The 18,217-nt window shown below is 44.6% G+C and overlaps 3 protein-coding genes and 1 long non-coding RNA gene across 6 annotated transcripts in view; 2 read left to right on the top strand and 2 right to left on the bottom strand.

Moving 5' to 3' along the window:
- The first annotated feature begins 3,941 nt into the window (after positions 1 to 3,941).
- Positions 3,942 to 8,344, top strand: LOC9271853 (aureusidin synthase). The gene is made up of 2 exons (XM_015777720.3): positions 3,942 to 4,943; positions 7,147 to 8,344. Exons 1-2 carry the CDS (start codon positions 4,080 to 4,082, stop codon positions 8,008 to 8,010), a joined length of 1,728 nt encoding a protein of 575 aa, XP_015633206.1. The 5' UTR covers positions 3,942 to 4,079; the 3' UTR covers positions 8,011 to 8,344.
- A 1,367-nt stretch (positions 8,345 to 9,711) lies between these two features.
- On the bottom strand, positions 9,712 to 10,385 carry LOC136355910 (uncharacterized). Its single transcript, XR_010740476.1, has 2 exons — positions 10,078 to 10,385; positions 9,712 to 9,956 (listed from the first exon to the last, which is right to left on the bottom strand). It is a non-coding gene; the product is annotated as an uncharacterized lncRNA (long non-coding RNA).
- A 1,884-nt stretch (positions 10,386 to 12,269) lies between these two features.
- Positions 12,270 to 15,572, bottom strand: LOC4324129 (small ribosomal subunit protein mS86 (rPPR1)). Of its 3 annotated transcripts, XR_003239565.2 has the most exons (3): positions 14,329 to 15,572; positions 12,652 to 12,704; positions 12,270 to 12,540 (listed from the first exon to the last, which is right to left on the bottom strand). XR_003239565.2 is itself a non-coding variant. In XM_015780465.3 (2 exons), exon 1 carries the CDS (start codon positions 15,523 to 15,525, stop codon positions 14,353 to 14,355), a length of 1,173 nt encoding a protein of 390 aa, XP_015635951.1. In that variant the 5' UTR covers positions 15,526 to 15,572; the 3' UTR covers positions 12,270 to 12,593; positions 14,329 to 14,352. The 3 variants fall into 3 exon arrangements, 2 of the variants coding, with proteins under 2 accessions (XP_015635951.1, XP_015636029.1); XM_015780465.3 differs by lacking the exon at positions 12,652 to 12,704 and having other exon boundaries at positions 12,270 to 12,593; XM_015780543.3 differs by lacking the exon at positions 12,652 to 12,704.
- A 2,057-nt stretch (positions 15,573 to 17,629) lies between these two features.
- LOC4324128 (polyphenol oxidase, chloroplastic) overlaps positions 17,630 to 18,217 on the top strand; it is a 3,885-nt gene continuing 3,297 nt past the window's right edge. Inside the window, exon 1 of the mRNA XM_015783998.3 lies at positions 17,630 to 18,217. This exon is cut by the window's right edge and continues 3,297 nt beyond it. Coding sequence (XP_015639484.1) covers positions 17,679 to 18,217 — 539 coding nt within the window. The 5' untranslated portion in view covers positions 17,630 to 17,678.

Genomic DNA, 18,217 nt, shown 5'->3' with positions numbered 1-18,217 from the left:
GATTTGAGGCACGATCCATAATCCCCTGGCTGCATGAACACAGCAGTTACGCTTTATGGCCATCGTTTGCATGGGTGAGATTGGACCGGAAACTGCCTGTATTCACTTTATTATATGGAGAATTTTATGGCCATCGTTTGCAGCGGTGAGATTGGACCGGAAACTGCCTGTATTCACTTTTTTATATGGAGAAGTGGGCATGTTCACTTTATTATCAATTTCAAACCTACCAAATTTTGGTGTTATCAAATTCACCAAATTTTGATAGGGTAACAAACAAAACATTGTCTTACCAATGTTATTCTACCAAAATTTGGTAGTTTCGGAATTTTCTTCTCACTAACAAATATGCTCGTGCGTTGCAACGGGATCTAGTAAGATGGATTAAACGTTCCATTCTACTCTATTATAGTATGTTTTCAGTTTTTTTAAGTGTGTTTCAACTTTTTTCCATGGTTGTTTTCTCCGTTTTTGTGTATGTTCACCGGCTTTTCGGAAACTTTTTTGAAATTTGTTAATGGGGTGTAACAACTCTTTGTTGGTTACTTTAATTATGCAAGAATGAAGTTATTTTTTACAAAAAGAAATGGATCTTCTCCTTTTTTTTAAGTTATTTCCTTAGTTACGCAATGGCTTCGTTTGTTGGGCTGTCCTCTATAAGCTGAAACTTTGAGACACTATTGTCATATTCCGATGGTCTCTTAATAGTTGGACAGTTGGACCATATGGCACAGGAATACTTTAGCCATGAGTATGAGTGACAATCTAGTGTGTGAATTGATAGGTGTTAAACATTATATTTCCGCATCTCTTTTTGGTTGTTGTGGGTGTCATTTTTTGGCTGTGGGTGTCTTGATGTAGAGGTTGGAAGTGGGCTCAGTATAATTGTATTATTTTAATGTAATTGACCTAGTTTTAATAAAGTTTCTATTGTCTAAAAATACACAAGATGTACATGTAACTAATTAATGTAACTAATTAAGGCTCTCTCTTAAAAAAGAAAAACTAATTAAGACTGTTTAGATGCAGGGGTAAAAATTTTTGCCGTCACATTGGATATACGGGCACACATTTGAAGTACTCCCTCCGTCTTAAAATATAGCAACCTTTGAATAGATGGGGCACATCCTAGTACTATGAATCTAGACAGACGTCTGTTCCATCCGCTCAAAGGTTGCTATATTTTGGGACGGAGGGAGTATTAAACGTAGTCTAATAACAAAACAAATTACAAATTCCGCCTGTAAACTGCAAGACGAATTTATTAAGCCTAATTAATCCGTATTTAGCAAATGTTTACTGTAGCACTACATTGTCAAATCATGAAGCAATTAGGCTAAAATGTTTGTCTCGTAATTTATACGCAATCTATCTAATTAGTTTTTTTTGTCTATATTTAATATTTCATATATGTTTCCAACATTCGATGTGACACAGTGAAACAGCTTGATAGGATCTAAACAGACCCTAAGCCTGTCACACGCTGATAATTTCGTGGCCAGCTGTCTAGCATAGTACCGAGTACGTCGGAATGACCATGTGCAGCACGGGGCTCCTGCTAGAGGGCGTTGCATGGCCCCCTCTCTCTCTCCCCCTCGCCTAATGAACGGCCGGAGCGGAGGCATCGTGTGAACCGTGTGTCCATATCTTTGCATTTATCCCTCTCCCCAACCAGCGACGGGCCTGTTGGAAGGTAGTAGTATGCCCGCCTCTTGACGTACTACGCGCGGTCCGATGCTTTCAGACAGCGTGAAACACGACGAGACTCGTGGACCCGTGCTAGTCTCGTGCCAAATTTTGTACCGTGATTTTCATAGTAGCAACAGTGCAAATTTTGTTGTATGGGAATGCTAAGGGACGGGATACCGTCCCTCAACGGGATAGCTCCTCTCCACAACACAATTCGTGTCCCCCGCCGCTGCCGCGCCCGTCCCCCGTCGCCTCCGCCGCCGCGCCCATCGACGCCGCTGCCGCCGCCACGCCCATCCCCCACCGCCGCCATCACTGTCCCCCGTCGACGCCGCCGCCACCGCCGCGCCCGTCCCCCGTCGCCGCCGCCGCCGCCCATCCCCCACTGCCGCTGTCGCTGTCCCCCGCCGCCGCGGCGTCTGTCCCCCGTCGACGCCGCCGCCACCGCCGCGCCCGTCCCCCGCTACCGCCGCCGTTGCCACGCCCGTCCTCTACCGCCGTCGTCGCCGTCCTCGTCTACAAGGGACGGCTGCAGGGGGCGACCGCACGTGTCGGGGTGCTCCTCCCACAACGAGATACCCAGCTATATCTAGTAGGAATCACCTGATACCTAGTAAGTATCATCCGATACCTTGCAAGTATCACGTGATACATGGTAGAAATCGTCTGATACATCGCGAGTATGACGTGATACGTGGTAGAAATCGTCTGATACATGACAGGTATCGCATGATACCTCGTGAGTATCACGCGATATGTGGTTGAAATCATCTAATACCTGACAGGTTTCACATGATACCTCGCGAGTATCACACGATACGTGGTAGAAAATCGCATGATACCTCATAAGTATCACATGATACTTTGCAGGTATCACCTGAAACGTGTGTAGAATCGTCTGATACCTGATAGGTATCACACCTGATACCTACTCGGGATCATCCTGTTGCGTAGAATCGTCTGATACCTGATAGGTATCACACCTGATACCTACTCGGGATCATCCCGTTCGAAAACGGGATTCTGTTATATAGCAGCCCCTTTATTGTATTAGTCTGTGTATATTTTTTTCATATTAGTTGCAAATGTCATGGTAGCAACTTTATTGTATTAGTCTGTGCAAAGTTTTTTCATATTATTTGCAAAATTACAGCACAGCGTCAATTTTGTGTGCTGATTTTCATAGTAGCACCGGAAGAGGGTATAAATTTATGTCATCGGTTTCACAATAAATTTGATTCACTTATTTTTGTGTGAATTGTGTGATAAATCATTTCTTCATAATTGTTACCCTAGTAATATTTCCGGCAACGAAAATAATCATTTTCTTCTCAATATATTGGTAGAACTCATCGAATCTTATCAAAAAATAATTTCTTAATAACAAATACCTCAGACTAATGAAATGGTTTAAGAATTTACATCGCACAATTATGAAATTGAAGCCATATAAAATCGATGAAATTAAATCAATGTTTAATTTCATTACTTATTTTTTTTCATTGCATTATAACCCGGGTGAGTTCATCCGCATGTGCGTGTAGCATTTGCTGCTGTGCATTTACTTGTGCTGCACCGGCTGGCAGCCTCGCGCAACCCGCGCCGTGGCCTGCGTCCGACGGATTTTGTTGGCAGCCAAACGGCGTGGTCGACGCCATCCCAGGCCGTCTGCATCAACGGTAAGTGCAACAGTGCATGTACAATACCTAGGTTCCCATCAAGAGTAAGTGCAACGGTGCAAAAGTACAGTGCCTAGGTTCCCATCAAGAGTAACTGTAACAGTGCATGTACAGTGCCTACGTTCCCCACTTCTAGAATGAGCAGCGAACTGGGCATGTTTAGTTGGTGAAATAAAAAATTTTAGGTGTCACATCGGATGTTTGATCGGATGTCGGAAAGGGTTTTCGGACATGAATGAAAAAACTAATTTCTTAACTTGCATGGAAACCGCGAGACGAATCTTTTGTGCCTAATTAATCCGTCATTAACACATGTTGGTTACTGTAGCACTTATGGCTAATCATGGTCTAATTATGCTCAAAAGATTCGTCTCGCGATTTACATGTAAATTGTGCAATTAGTTTTTCTTTTTATCTATATTTAATGCTCCATATATTTGTCCAAAGAAGATTCGATGTGATGTTTTTAGAAAAAGTTTTTAGGAACTAAACAGGCCTAAGCCAAGTTGGTGGTTTCGTTTGTGGCCATGTATATATGAGCAATCCAAGTTCCAGGACCAGGACGCTCGATCCCTCTCGTCCACAGTTTCACGTCATTGGATACATGTTTCTATATATACACACTCCTAATCGATAATAAAGTACTACATGCAGCTGTTGCTTGAGCAAACAGTTTTCGAGCTCATGTGCTAGTCAGCTCGTGCAATAACCATGGCCAACGAGCGATGTCGTGTTGCGCTCTTCGTCCTCATCGTTTGCGCCTTCGCCTACGCCGCTGTCTACACCTCCTCGCCTGCAGTCTCCGTGAACCCATGCGCCCAAACTCTGACAAGGGCCCTCCTCGCCGTCACCGGGCTAGACCCGTACGTCGTCTCCTGCGCCGCCGACGACGGCGTCTCGACCCCCCTGCTCTCCGACGGCGGTCACGACAAGATCAACGCCGGCCGCGTGGGCGGGCCTATTGTCACTGACCTCCTGCAGTGCCGAAAACCGGAGGGTCCAGATTTCCCGGAGGACCTCCAATGCTGCCCGCCGATGCCCACGTCCGAACCAATCGATTTCACGCTCCCCGACCCGAGCGAGCCGCTCCGGACGCGGCGGCCGGCGCACGTAGCCGGCGCGGAGTACATGGCCAAGTACGAGCGCGCGATCGCGCTGATGAAGGCGCTGCCGCGGAGCGACCCGCGCAGCTTCTACCAGCAGGCGCACATCCACTGCGCCTACTGCACCGGCGCGTACCGGCAGGTCGGCCACCCGGAGCTGGCCGTCCAGGTGCACTTCTCCTGGCTCTTCTTCCCGTTCCACCGCGCCTACCTCTACTTCTTCGAGCGCATCGCCGGGAAGCTGCTCGGTGACCCCGGGTTCGCGGTGCCGTTCTGGAGCTGGGACGTGCCGGAGGGGATGCGGATGCCGCTGCAGTTTGCCAACGCGTCGTCGCCGCTGTACGACCAAATGAGGAACCCGTGGCACGCGCCGCCCAAGCTCGTGGACCTGGATTACGCCATGGACGTCGTGGAGAACAACTACACCGACGATGAGCAGATAAAGCACAACCTCTGGATCATGTACAAGCAGGTGCACTATATATACGGCAGTCCGTTCCTCTTGTTGCATGCCTTTGTTTCTTTATCAATTGATAGATTTGTTACGTAAGTTATTTTGCTAACACAACTACAGAACACCTCATAGATATCGACTCAGTTATAGGCGTCGATTTATTTAAAACGACACCTATTACCGCTCTTCACCTTTATAGAACAAAAAATCTAGATAAAACCGACACTTATAATATAGGTATTTTTTTAAAAAAAATAGCACCTATATATTGGTACCTGATTTTTAAAAAAATTACACCCATAATAATGGTACGAGTTTTTTAAAAAAAACCAGCACATATAATAAACTATAGATGCTTTTTTTTAAAAAAAAATGCATCCATTATAAGCCGAGCCGAGCCTGTGCTTATCCACTCACCTCACAAAAAAAAAACATGTCGCCTATCCACTGGCCGAACCTTATCAGTTTTCGCTCTCCCATCGCCGGCATGGCGCGCGCGGCAGCCGTTTCCTTGGCACGACGCACAGCATGACATTGCGATGGCGGGGCACGGCACGGCGCAACGATGGCTGGGGCACGACACAATGATGGCAGCAACGACGCAACGACAGCAGTGCGCCCCTCTCTCCCTCTGCCCCTCGGCCTCTTCGTTTTTGTCTTCGGATCCGATAGGTGGGAGACGGTGGCGGCGGGACTGGGCTTTGACGGAGACGATGCCGGATGAAGATGGCGGATACAACAGGATGATGATAGTAGTTGAAGATAGCGGATAGAGCAGGATGACAACGACGGCAACATGGTTGGTGAGTTCAGCTCGATTTGAGCTGGCTGACTTTTTTTTTTTTTGGGCTCATGCGAACCTAAAGTTGTCGGTTCTATTTTCCTCATAGGTGTCGGTAGCTTCTATTGGTGCTGGATGAAAATCCAACACATATGGACCCTTACAAACCAGAACCTACGACATCTTTTGTAGTAGTGTAAATATTTTGATTGTAGTTGTGTGTATCCACTTATGTATATACAAGCCGGATTTCTATCAATTATCTAAAAACACTTTAAATAAATTTCACAAAACAAAGCTATAGATTTAATGTGTTGTATAAAAAATCATATTTAACGCTAAATTTATCAGAAAACTATATATTTAAAGTCAAATATCACACAACTACATACAGTATTTAATATCGAGATATCACAGAACAACGGATTTCAGAGCTACAATACCTAAGACTGCAATCATGTGGAAGCTATAAACGTTGCAGTTTTGTAATTAAATTGGAACTTAATCTATAGTTTTGTGACCCTTTCATCTTAAATCTGTAATTTTATGATAAATTTTACACTGAATCTATAGTTTTATGATATAATGCTTTAAATCGGTAGTTTTTTAAGATAGTTTGGTCAAAGTATATGTAGTTTTATGAAATTTACTTGTAAACTTTTGATTTATGACCATCAAACCACGTTGTGTTTGGTGAGTGGAGGAGAGAAAAATTGATAAACGGAATTGCTATATTTTTCTTGCAAGCCCCCCTCAAAAAAAAAAACTTACTATTTGTGTACCGTCAGATCGAGTTGAGATTCGTGCAGGGAGGAGGGATGCCAATTTGTGAACTGTCAGATCGGGTTGACCGGTTGAGATTCGTGCAGTGAGGAGGGACATCAAAATTGTGTTGAGATTCGTGATAGGAGGAAAGAAAAAAACATCATGGCGCAAACTTTTGATTTATGGACCATCAAACCACGTTGTGTTTAGTGAGGGGAGCATTAATTGGTAGCCAGCCACACCAAGCGTGTTTTGTGATTAGTTATAGGCGGATCATATATATAAGTTAAATCATACTGTAATTACACTCTAATTATATTATAGTTATATTTAAAAGTTTTAAAAAAACTACTCTCCTAGAATGATGTATTATAAAAATATAAACAAATAGGAGTATTAAATTCTTAACTTACCAATATATGCAAAGTTATGAAAAATCGAGATATAATTATGTTTTAAGTTGTCGCTAGGATATAGGCATGATCTTTGAGGCAGCACATATTTGATCATTATTTTTTCTAATAATAAATTACTAAAAATAATAAAATATATAATATGGTCGTATTTTTTAACGACTACAAATATCAGTATCATATATTAGATCTTAATATTTTGCATATATTTGTGAGTAACCATTTGGTGTCAAAATGATTAACTTCTGTAATTCTTTTTCAGATGATTAGCAGTGCGCCGTTGGCCTCCTTATTCCACGGCCAACCTTTTCGTGCAGGTGAGGCTAGCAAGCCAGGTGCGGGAACCGTGGAGCTACAACCACATAACTTGATGCATGTTTGGGTTGGCGACTTATTGTCTTATCCCAACGCCGAGGATATGGGAGCTTACTACGCCGCTGGTCGTGACCCGATCTTCTACACGCATCATGCTAACATCGATCGGCTGTGGGATGTATGGCGCAGCAATGGCAAAGGCGAAGACTTTACGGACCCTGATTGGCTCGACTCCTCGTTTCTCTTCTACGATGAGGAGGCCCGTCTTGTGCGCATCACCGTCCGTGACGTGCTCGACATGGACAAGCTCCGATACACGTATCGTGGCGTTGGTTTACCATGGTTGGATGCACGGCCACCCACTACTCCCAACGTGAAGTACAGAGTGAAAAACAGGGTCGAGAAGCCCGTCATGTTTCCAGTATCCCTTGGCAATGTGGTGACCGCAGAGGTGAGACGACCGCTAATGTTGTGGAGACAGCCAAAAGGGGCAACACAAGAGGAGGTGCTGGTGGTCGAGCACATCCAGACAGATGGCGTGTGCAAGTTTGATGTGTTTGTCAATGCTAGGGAGCACAAGAAAATCGAGCCATGTGGACGGGAGATGGTCGGGAGCTTTGTGTGTTTAAGGCATCACAACACGCAAAACAATGTGACACGGAGAGGGGTACAAACCACCATGAGGGTGGCACTGAATGATATCTTAAAGGACCTAGGTGCCGAGCAAGATGAGAGTGTGACTGTGACTTTGGTGCCAAGACATGGAAAGGTTAGGATCGGAGGCGTGAGAATAGAATACAATGGAATGTGAAAATATATACTTCCTCCATACTCGTAAAAAGAAATCGTTTAGGACAGCGACATGATCTCCAAAATACAATTTTAACTTTTTATTTTTATAAAAATATTTATTGAAAAGTGATATATGTATATTTTTATGAAAATATTTTTCAAGACAAATCTATACATATAATTTTTACATTTTCAAACTCAGCAACTTGAGAGTTATTCATGATTTATATTCCCAATGTTTACTTTAAACATTGTCCTAAACGATTTTCTTTATAAGTATGGAGTAGTATATACAAGTAGAAATTTTATTGTGGATATATTGATACTGAGTAGTTACTCTCTTTGTTTCAAAATATTTGTCATGCTCAAGCACTAATTACCAAGAAGGCAAGGAGGCACGGAGCTATAGTAAAATTTGATAAAATAGAACCAAATTTAACGCCGTAAGATAAAGGACAGTTGCATTTATTTAATACGAATAATCATGCACCCATAAAAAAATAACATTGGGCTGAATTGCTGCATATTCTAATATTAATTTGGAGTTCTTTTCCACAACATTCATCACTCAAGATTGCCTTTCGAACTAGCTAAGACAAAAGTGTGCCCTTTAATATTATTTTCGGTTTCTCCATTGATGTATCTTGGCTTGCTTACAAGCCGCATCTGTAAAAAAAAATGCCATATAAATAGGCATACACAAACATATAAATTTAAATTCGATCTACATATAAAAAAACAAAACAGAAAATCAAATTAAAAAATAACAATGACATTCACGTAGATTTATTACTCTTAGTTTCTTCATATCTAGATCAAATTTGACCTTCGATAATTGTAGAGGGATAAAACATAATAATCCATATTATCTAATTTCTTTAAAAAAATCAAAATCATTTGAACTACAGGAAACAAATGAATCTCTATAACCTAAAGGGCTTAAAATCCACCACAAATTATATGGAAATTATGCGCCATGCCCATGATAGAGAAATAAAGTTACAGCAAATTATGTGGCTCTCTTCACAACGCATAGATGATTGGAAGATAATTCTTCCTTTCCTTTCTTTTTGAAATGAAATGCCTCTATTTCACGTGACTCACGCTAATTATGGGGGTGTTTAGATTAGGGGTGTAAAGTTTTGGCGTGTCACATCGGGTATTATATATAGTGTCGTACAGGGTGTTCGGGCACTAATAAAAAAACTAATTACAAAATCCGTTAGTAAACCGCGAAAGAAATTTATTAAGCCTAATTAATCCATCATTAGCAAATGTTTTATGTAACACCACATTGTCAAATCATGGAACAATTAGACTTAAAAGATTCATCTCGTAATTTACAAGCAATTTATGTAATTATTATTTTTTCTATATTTAATACTTCATGCATATGTCCAAACATTCAATGTGATAGGGTGAAAAGTTTTTGTTTGTGAACTAAACAAAGCCTATATTGTGTTGAAGATGAAATGTTTCTATTTCATGTGACTGACATTGATTATATTGTGTTTTAAGTTGAAACCGATGTTCATGCGAACGTTTCTTTAAATTGTAACTATGTGTATCGGTGTTAGTCCTTTGGGCCACATCGACAAACTGGCATGAAACAAGAAATGCAAAGATGAAGAGAGAATTCGATTGGTGGCACGGCTGTTATACCGGTACCAGAAAATAGCACAAAAAATTGAGGCCCCCATTTGAAAGCACAACTCTATTAAAATGTTCTGATTTATAGCAGTTCCGCCTTGTTTTACCGCAACTATGAAACCAGAGACAAAATTGCCCTCACTATCCCGCATTCCCGCATTGGAATGGTTAGGTTTTGGATCAATCCTCCTGTTCGAATGAATCGATCTCCCCGACCCCGTCATGTCGCGCGGGCTCACGCCCTTCTTGCCGAACACCGCCACGATGTCACTGCTCGCCGTCGTCGAGTTGCGCCGGCCCGGCGACACCTCCCAGCTGCTCCCACGCAACAGAAAAGAAGCACATTAGTTACGTGCGTGTGCAGAACACCATGGCCATGGAGATGCGCGTACACTTGGCGCCTTGGCCATGAAGGTTTATGCATGTATGTACGTACCAGGTTGATGCCGTCGTGAGCAGCGAGGGCGAGGATGTCAGGAAGAACGTTGGGGCAAGATGAGCCTGGTCGTCGCCGCCGTGGAAGACTACGAGGGCCGGGCCGCCGTGAGAGGGCCGCAACGCTGGTGACTACAACGCCCGTAGCTGGAGCTCCTCGTCATCTTCGTCGGTTCATCCGCCTCCTCGTCATTGCCGCAGTGCTGGAAGAGGTCGATCGAACGGGTTGGGGCGAGCGAGGTGTGGCATTTTCAGCTGCTGCACCATGAGTAGGGGTGGAAACGAGTCAAGCCGAGCCAAGCTCGGCTCGGCTCGGCTCGTGAAAGCTTGGTCAAGAACAGGCTCGGCTCGGCTCGGCTTGATAAAGAGAACGAGCAAAAAATGCAGCTCGGCTTGGCTCGTTTCAAAGCTCGAGCCAGCTCGAGCCAGCTTGTGATGCACAACAGCAAGTAAATACTTCAACAATAGTACAATCAATTTTCAGCAAGTTAACAGCAAGTGTGCGTTACAGATTCTATTTACTACACAAAACATATGGCTCGAATTAAGTATAGTATATTAGTGTAGGTATAACAATTTTGATCTATTTGCCTCAACCTTTCTGTGATTGAATCATTGATAATAGCACACACTGCACACATACACATCAATTCATCACGCATATACACAGCTACTAAGAAATGAATCACAAAAATCAGAAAATACATCACGAACCTCTTCATCCTAGGCTCGTCGCTGTGTGAACTGTCGTCGATCGGTTGGCGTCTCGGCGAGGTGATGGACGGCGTCGACCGTCGAGTCAGGGACGCGGGTAGCACAGGAGAGGGAGGCCGAAGGCGGTGCAGGGTAGAGAGGCGGCGCCGCGACGGCACTGGGGTCGAGCGTCGCTGGGCGGCTGGGGAGGGAGGCCGGAGCCAGCGCAGCCGCGCAGGGCGCAGGGGAGGGAGGCGGCTAGCTGGCGGAACTGAGGCTGCCGCGTCGAGCGGCGCACCGGCGCTTCTGCTGGGGACTGGGAGGGAGGCGGCGGGCCAGCGGCCGGCAACTCCTTGCGCCGCCCAGAGGGAGGGACTCGGTCTCGGCGTGACGGACTGGCGGCGGCGACGAACTAGGAAGTGGGAAGGGGAATAGTTTCTGTAGCAAGGGAAGGTTAGGGTTTTCATTGGGCCTGGGATGGGGAATTGTTAATGGGCCAAGGTCATTTTTTCACCAGCTTGACAAGCCTACCGAGCGGCTTGCGAGCTAGCTCGGGCTCGGCTCGATTTACAAACGAGCTCTGGAGGCGGCTCGGGCTCGGCTCGTTTTCTTTTCGAGCCAAGCCGAGCTTTGCGAGCTCGAGCCAAGCCCGAGCCGAGCTCACGAGCCCGAGCTTTTTGTCCACCCCTAACCATGAGGGCGTCGAACAGTCTGGCGACAGCGGCGCTGCCAAATTGGCTTGCGGTCGTGGCAAGCCAACTTCCTTCCTGCGTTTTGGAGCTGCGGGACCATCGCAGTCCCGCGGAACGGGTATATTTTTGCAAATCCATCTCATACAGGTATATAAATGTAAATTATTGAAAAATAAGTATAATCGCAATTTTTTCCCAGAATTAGAGAAGGTGAGAGCAGAAAAGCCAACAACCTAGGCTTGACTGTGCTGAAACGAGTAGAGGGGTTCGGTGATTCGAGTAAAAGTAAGCAATGAAGCAGAGCAAAACAGTAACTCAGAAATGGAGGAAACCTGATGAGGAGACACTTAAGATTAAGAGTAATGTGGATGGAACATATATGCCACAAACTGGAAATGGTGGATGGGGTTATGTCATAGGGATGATTCAGGGTCGGTGATTGTAGCGGAAGCCGGGCAAACCCCATATCTGATGGACGCTTTTCACGCCGAAACTATAGCAGTCATGGCTGGAATTGATGCGGCAGCGAAGAAAGGTATAGTGCAAGTAAAGTTGGGAACTGATTCTATGATGTTAATGTACGCTATGAGGGGGCAAAATACAGTTTGGCTGCAACAGGAGGTCTTCTCCACGAAATAAATTGTTCACTGAGGACTTTTCTAGTGCTTTCAAATGTTAATCACTGTCCTGGTAGCTGTAACAAAGTAGCCTATGATCTGGCTGCTTATGGATGTAATTGTCCTCACCTTACCAGTCTCGTTAGGGATGGTATCCCTCCAGGTCTGGCGATTCTGTCGCACCAGTGGTATAATGGAATTCGATATTCCTCTAAAAAAAGGTATATAAAAATGACAAAAGTATGAATGTATGGTTATTATATCGATCTCCTGAACCACACTAATTTGTAACAGCATACCAGATAATAATGTCCAGAACATATTCGGCAGATGACTTAAGACAGTACTTTCAAACGCCTCAACTATCCCAGACGGAAAATATTGTCGCCATAGCTGGAACTAGCATATGTAACAAATCTCTGCTCAAGTCAATCGATCAAATGTTGGTGAAGTTCCTGATTTCTGAAAAAGACATGTTCAACGATTGAATTGAATCAATGGCCAGTACTGTTCATCTGAAAAAGGAACAAGGGAAAAATAGCTTGACAAGGGTTGAAATGATATAATACTCACAAAAACAAAATAACCCTAGCAAGAAAAAATTGCGGTGCATTGTTTCCAGATTACTGCATAAAGAATTCGTGAGATCAAGGAACCAGAAAAGCACATCCTGTATGACCAAGTCAAGGATGAAGTGCAGAAGACTTCATCGTCTCCAGCAGATTTGACACTATTTCATATCCATATTTCAACTATGCGACTAGTTATTATCTATCCTCCAATATAGTAATTTCTCAAGTAATATAGATAGATTAAAAATAAAGTTGCTTGCTTTTTTTCTGGAAAATACAGACTATTTCGGTTTGACTAATTCAGGCCATTTGGCATCACAAACCAAATGTAGTCAAACATGTAACATGAAGAAAAAACAAAACTAAATTACACCTATGCTACAGTTAATACGAACTTAAAGATATGCACAAATTGAAAGGTTGGCAGAATGGAACAGTAGCACCAAAGAAATAATAGCTAAGATGGGTATGGGCACCACATTTTATTGTATAAGTATGATCATGTTCATCATCATCAGTTCAAATATATATCTCGGATTACAACATCAGGGTATTTAATATAGATTAGCTGAAGGTAGCAAATTGTATCAATAGTTCTTTTCATAAATCATAATAGATAGAATCAAATACAAGTATTGTCATCAACTCATCATTGTCAAATTAAAGATACAATATATCTCTTTGAACTTCCACTTGAAACAATATTTTCTTCTCAAATAAACCACTAGTTTTACTAGAGTTCAGCCAAAATGCTCAAGGTATTTATTGAACATTATTGGGAGTTTATCTACAAAGTCCCAACATTTAGACTTATACTGTATTTGAATAGTTGATGTATTTGTTTGGTGGATCTAGGAACAAAAAAAAAAAAAAAACAAAATCGACCTCATAAGCTAAATTTATGCACTTGGATTTGCTTAGTCCTTAAACAGTCCAATGATATCATTAAATAAAACCATTTTGTTACTGTAATAACTGTCAGCATAAGCAATGCTCTCACCAATGCCCTTTGGTCTCAATACTCTAATATAGATGAATATACCAAATTAAAGAAAAATAAAGGGTTCTTGCTGGTGTATAGATTATAAAACGATTCTGTTAGCATTATATTCTTATGACCAGGAATATATTTACATGATGGAAGCAAAGAAGATTCTAGTCACATGTAACAAGCTCAATCCACGACACCGGAGCATGAAAGGAACAAAGTTATCAAGAGTAGATCGTTTTGAATTAAACAAAAAGGGCACAATGACGTATACTTTTATTCAAGCGTTATCTTTCATCTAAATGGATTAAAAGAGAAAACCGTAGCGACAGGTACTTCTCTCAAATGGAAGAGGATCCTCTGACTTACTTCCCTTTGACTTTGAGTCACAGACATGTGGGCCCGTTGGTTAGAGGGTACACATTTCAGTGACTGGCGTCGAAGGGAAGTAAGTTAGAGGATCTCAATTCAGAAGGACATCACTTTACCACAAGTTGAACTGGAATTGACATTGTGAATCATTTCAGATGTACAGTAGCTTGTGTGACACATGGAACGACAATACAATGAAACAAAGGACAAGTGAAACAGGAAATCTTGTGAAACCTAACAGAATATGCAGCCAAATTAAAGCAAAGCAAATGTTTCACCTAACTATCTTTTTTGTATGTATAGATGGCTGAAAAATACCTGCAAGTTCGTCCATCTGCTATTCTATTGAGGCAAAGCATCCTCTACTTCCTTCCACCCTTCAGCCTTATCTGGGAATTTTTCCTTCATCTTCTCAATGATACCTTTTGCCTCATCGACCCTTGAGCTTCCAGCAAGCCCATTCACAAGCATCTTCATGGTCGAAAAACACGGCACCCAATTCCTGGCTGCTATCTCATTGTACACCCCAACGGCAGTATCAAAATCACCACCCTTACAAAGGTAATAAATAAGCATATAATAGAAGCTACTATCCCCAACAAGCCCTTTCTTTGCCATCTCCTTGTATAGCCGCTTAGCTTCCTCCAAATCCCCCTCCTTGCAGAATCCATGAATCAAATGATTATAAGTGAGCCAGCTCGGCTTTGTCCCTTTCTTCACCATCTCATTCAGCAATGCCTTTGCGTCGCCACTCCGACCAAGTTTGCACAGCCCCTGGACCCTAACATTGAACACTGGCAGCGACTCACCACAACCGTGCTTCTTCATGAGCTCAATCACCTTCCCTACATCATCAAACCGCTCCTCCTTGTAAAAACCAGCAATCGCCGTAGTAAACGTAGTGGCGTTGGGCTTCACACCCTTCTGGCACATTTCATCGAGCACCGAGTAGAAGGACCTTGTGGTGCCGGACTCGGCGAAGGACTTGATAATGGCGTTGAAGGTGTCAGTGTTGGGCTTGACGGAGTACGCATCGGGGAAGGTCTGGAAGACGCGGGCAGCCTCGGCGTGGTTGCCGGAGACGAGGCAGGCGAAGAGGAGGGCGTTGAGGGAGCGGGTCGACGGGGAGGACTTGAAGGTGGAGACGGCGTCGGGGAGGAGGCCGGCCTGGCCGAAGAGCGCGATGGCGTGGGGGGCGTGGTGGGGAGTGAGGAGGGAGGAGGCGAGGTCGCGAACGGAGTCCGGGGCGGAAGAGAGCTTCGAGGCGGCGAGGGAGAGGGCCACGCGGTCGAGGTGGGAGTCCGGGGAGAGCGCCGCGGCGCGGCAGATGGAGAGGATCTGGTCGGGGGGCGGCGGCGGGGTGGACTTGAGGAGGGAGATGGCGAGGCGGCTCTTCTGCCGCGATGTGAGCGGGGTGGATGGGGAGGACGGGTTAAGGATGGATCCCGGGGTGGGCGGCGGAGCGGTGGCCGTGGAGAGGCCGCGGCGCAGGAGGCGGCGGACGGCGGCGGCCATGGCGGTGTCGGGTTTAGGGTTTTGCCGTTTAGGACGGAGTGGGGAATGGGGAACACTACTGGGATCGAAATGGAACGGAAAACCCTTCGTCTCTCTGCGTATGACCCCATTGTCAGCCTCTGTCATCCTGTCACGTCCTCGCATTCTCAAATACTATCCTTACCATTAACTTTAAATATTTTGTCATCGCGACCTATCAAGTTATTTATGTTTTACTCCCTTCGTTTTTTAATAGATGACATCGTTGACTTTTTCTCACATGTTTGACCATTCGTCTTATTCAAAAATTTTATGCAAATGTATAAGATATAAATCACACTTAAAGTACTATGAGTGATAAAACAACTCATCACAAAATAAATTATAATTACATAAATTTTTTGAATAAGACAAATGGTCAAACATGTGAGAAAAAGTCAACGACGTCATCTATTAAAAAACGGAGGTAGTATTACTTTTGACTGACAATTCAGCGAAACAACAAGGAAATAACCTTTATTACCCCTGTCATTCATCTTCTTTATACCTTCTTTCTCTGCGATATGACATGAAACCAGTCTCTAGCATGGGCCAAGTAGTAGGAATGGCTAGTGTCAGGATGAACTGGGCAGCTAAACGGGCGAGATATACGACGCAACAATGCTTGATGGTTCGTCGGATGGGTCGTTGGGGTGAAAGCAATACATCTTGGTTGCAGGCTCTCTATCTCGTATAGATCCTGTGAACTTGAGAGAAGCGACGCAAACGGAGGTGTGGCGGGGGAGGCGTTGGAGCCGGCATGGGTCAAGTTGTATGCTCCCTCACCAACACAGGTATCTCGCTCATGGTCAGGGTGGACTCGGCGTATCTTCGCTCATCGATGACCTCACTACCAAATCCCGAAGGCTCACGCCATACATCCAATTGCAACAGTACCTGTGATTCCCACGTCAGAGAGGAAGAAGAGCGGAGAGAAAGAGAGAGAAGAAAGATGGGAGGGGAGTGAGGTTTTTTTTTCTTTTAGTGTAAAGTGGTAAAATATAAACAATTTGGTAATCACGATGATAAATAATCAAAATTATTAGGAAAGACGGTATTTAAGAAGGTACTATTGAAGAGAATAACAAATAGTCCAAAATCCCTCTATCGTGGCACCCTACAAGTACCTTTGTGCTCCTACTTTTAAAAAAAAACAAAAAAAACAAGGGACTCCTACCATTGCGAATGGAATCACCAGTAAACCTATGAGAACAAGAGAACAAATGAGAACGTGGGGACATTAGGGTTCTAAAAATCGAACATAACTATCGTTGGAATTTTTTTTTTACTTTCTAGAAGTCACACCAATCATCGGCGGCTCTGCCATTGTACTCATGTACGACCCGCCCGCTGCCTCTCATTTTTATTATCATTGCGATTTTAAAAATCAAATATGATTATCATTGGGGTTTATTTTAATTTCATGAATGGTGAGATGGAGAAAAGAAGAGTGAAAGAGAGAGAAATTGACATTCCTCATGAAAGGGATAATCCCTACACAAACTTCAATAAAAATATGAGAGTGTTATAGAGTGTTAGAGTTATTAGAGATTATAAATTAGAGACAATTAGAACAAGTTTAATAGTATAGCTAACTAATATGTATAATAAATTAACTATAAGGTTGACTATATTTCTCCTTCATCTTTCTCTCTATAAATTTAGTGAAAATGTCTTGTAATATTTGCATGAGAACCAATATTTTTCATTTTTATTTATCTCTCTTCCATATAAATTTATAGTTGACTTACTATTATCCTCACTCTTACATATAAGCTCTTAATCTATTATTATATGATATGCATAAAATTAGTGACAGCTGATAACAAATCTTCAACGTGCACACCGACGAATCCCAGCTACTCCCCCATGCGGAGCATTTTCCGAGGGATATATGCGTGCGCTCCCTGCTACGGGCTACGCTGTGATCCCCGTCTTCAATTTCTCGTTCGCTCTCACGTGCGCGTCGCATCTCCCTACAACGCGCTGTCGCGCATGCATTCGCTCACGTGCGCTCGCGTGGCACGGTGGCACAGACGTGCGCTCGCCTTATATATACCGTACCATGGCAAATCGTGATTTGCAAGAGAGCTATACCGATCACCATCGCGCTCGGTTGACCCAAGCGCGCGGCCATGGCATCACTCTCCCAGCTAATCACCTGCTCTCTATCATCACCGAGCCCCTCCTCTCCAGGAGCGAGCTTTTGCCTTAAGCCTCGCCGCGGCGCCGTCGGACGGGTCTCGTGCACATCGTCTCCCGCGGAGCCCGACGCCTCTAGGCTCGACCGCCGGGACGTCCTCCTCGGTCTCGGCGCGGCCGGTGCAAGCGCCACGGCGGCGGGCATCCTCCTGTCGTTCCCGCGCCGCGCCGGCGCCGACCCTGTCGCGACGCCCGACATCTCCTCCTGCGGCCCGCCCGACCAGCTCCCTCCGTCCGCCAACGTGCTGACGTGCTGCCCGCCGCCCTCCAGCGCCTCGCCGGTGGACTTCGCCCCGCCCGCCGACGCGTCGTCCTCGCCGCTCCGCACGCGCCCCGCCGCGCACTCCGCCGGCGCGGACTACGTCGCCAAGTTCAACCGCGCGATCGCGGCCATGAAGGCGCTGCCGGCGGACGACCCCCGGAGCTTCGCGGCGCAGGCGAGCGTCCACTGCGCCTACTGCGACGGGTCGTA

Source organism: Oryza sativa, chromosome 1 (genome assembly GCF_034140825.1).
Source record: "Oryza sativa Japonica Group chromosome 1, ASM3414082v1".
NCBI lineage: Eukaryota > Viridiplantae > Streptophyta > Magnoliopsida > Poales > Poaceae > Oryza > Oryza sativa.
The sequence above is the reverse complement of the archived record's forward strand: the minus strand, read 5'-3'. Positions and strand labels throughout refer to the sequence as shown.

Bases quoted from the DNA above. Each gene is read 5' to 3' on its own strand.
- LOC9271853 (XM_015777720.3), top strand. From the start codon at position 4,080: ATGGCCAACGAGCGATGTCGTGTTGCGCTCTTCGTCCTCATCGTTTGC. The intron at 4,944-7,146 runs GTGCACTATATA...ATTCTTTTTCAG, and splicing joins TCTGGATCATGTACAAGCAG to ATGATTAGCAGTGCGCCGTT.
- LOC4324129 (XM_015780465.3), bottom strand. From the start codon at position 15,525: ATGGCCGCCGCCGTCCGCCGCCTCCTGCGCCGCGGCCTCTCCACGGCC.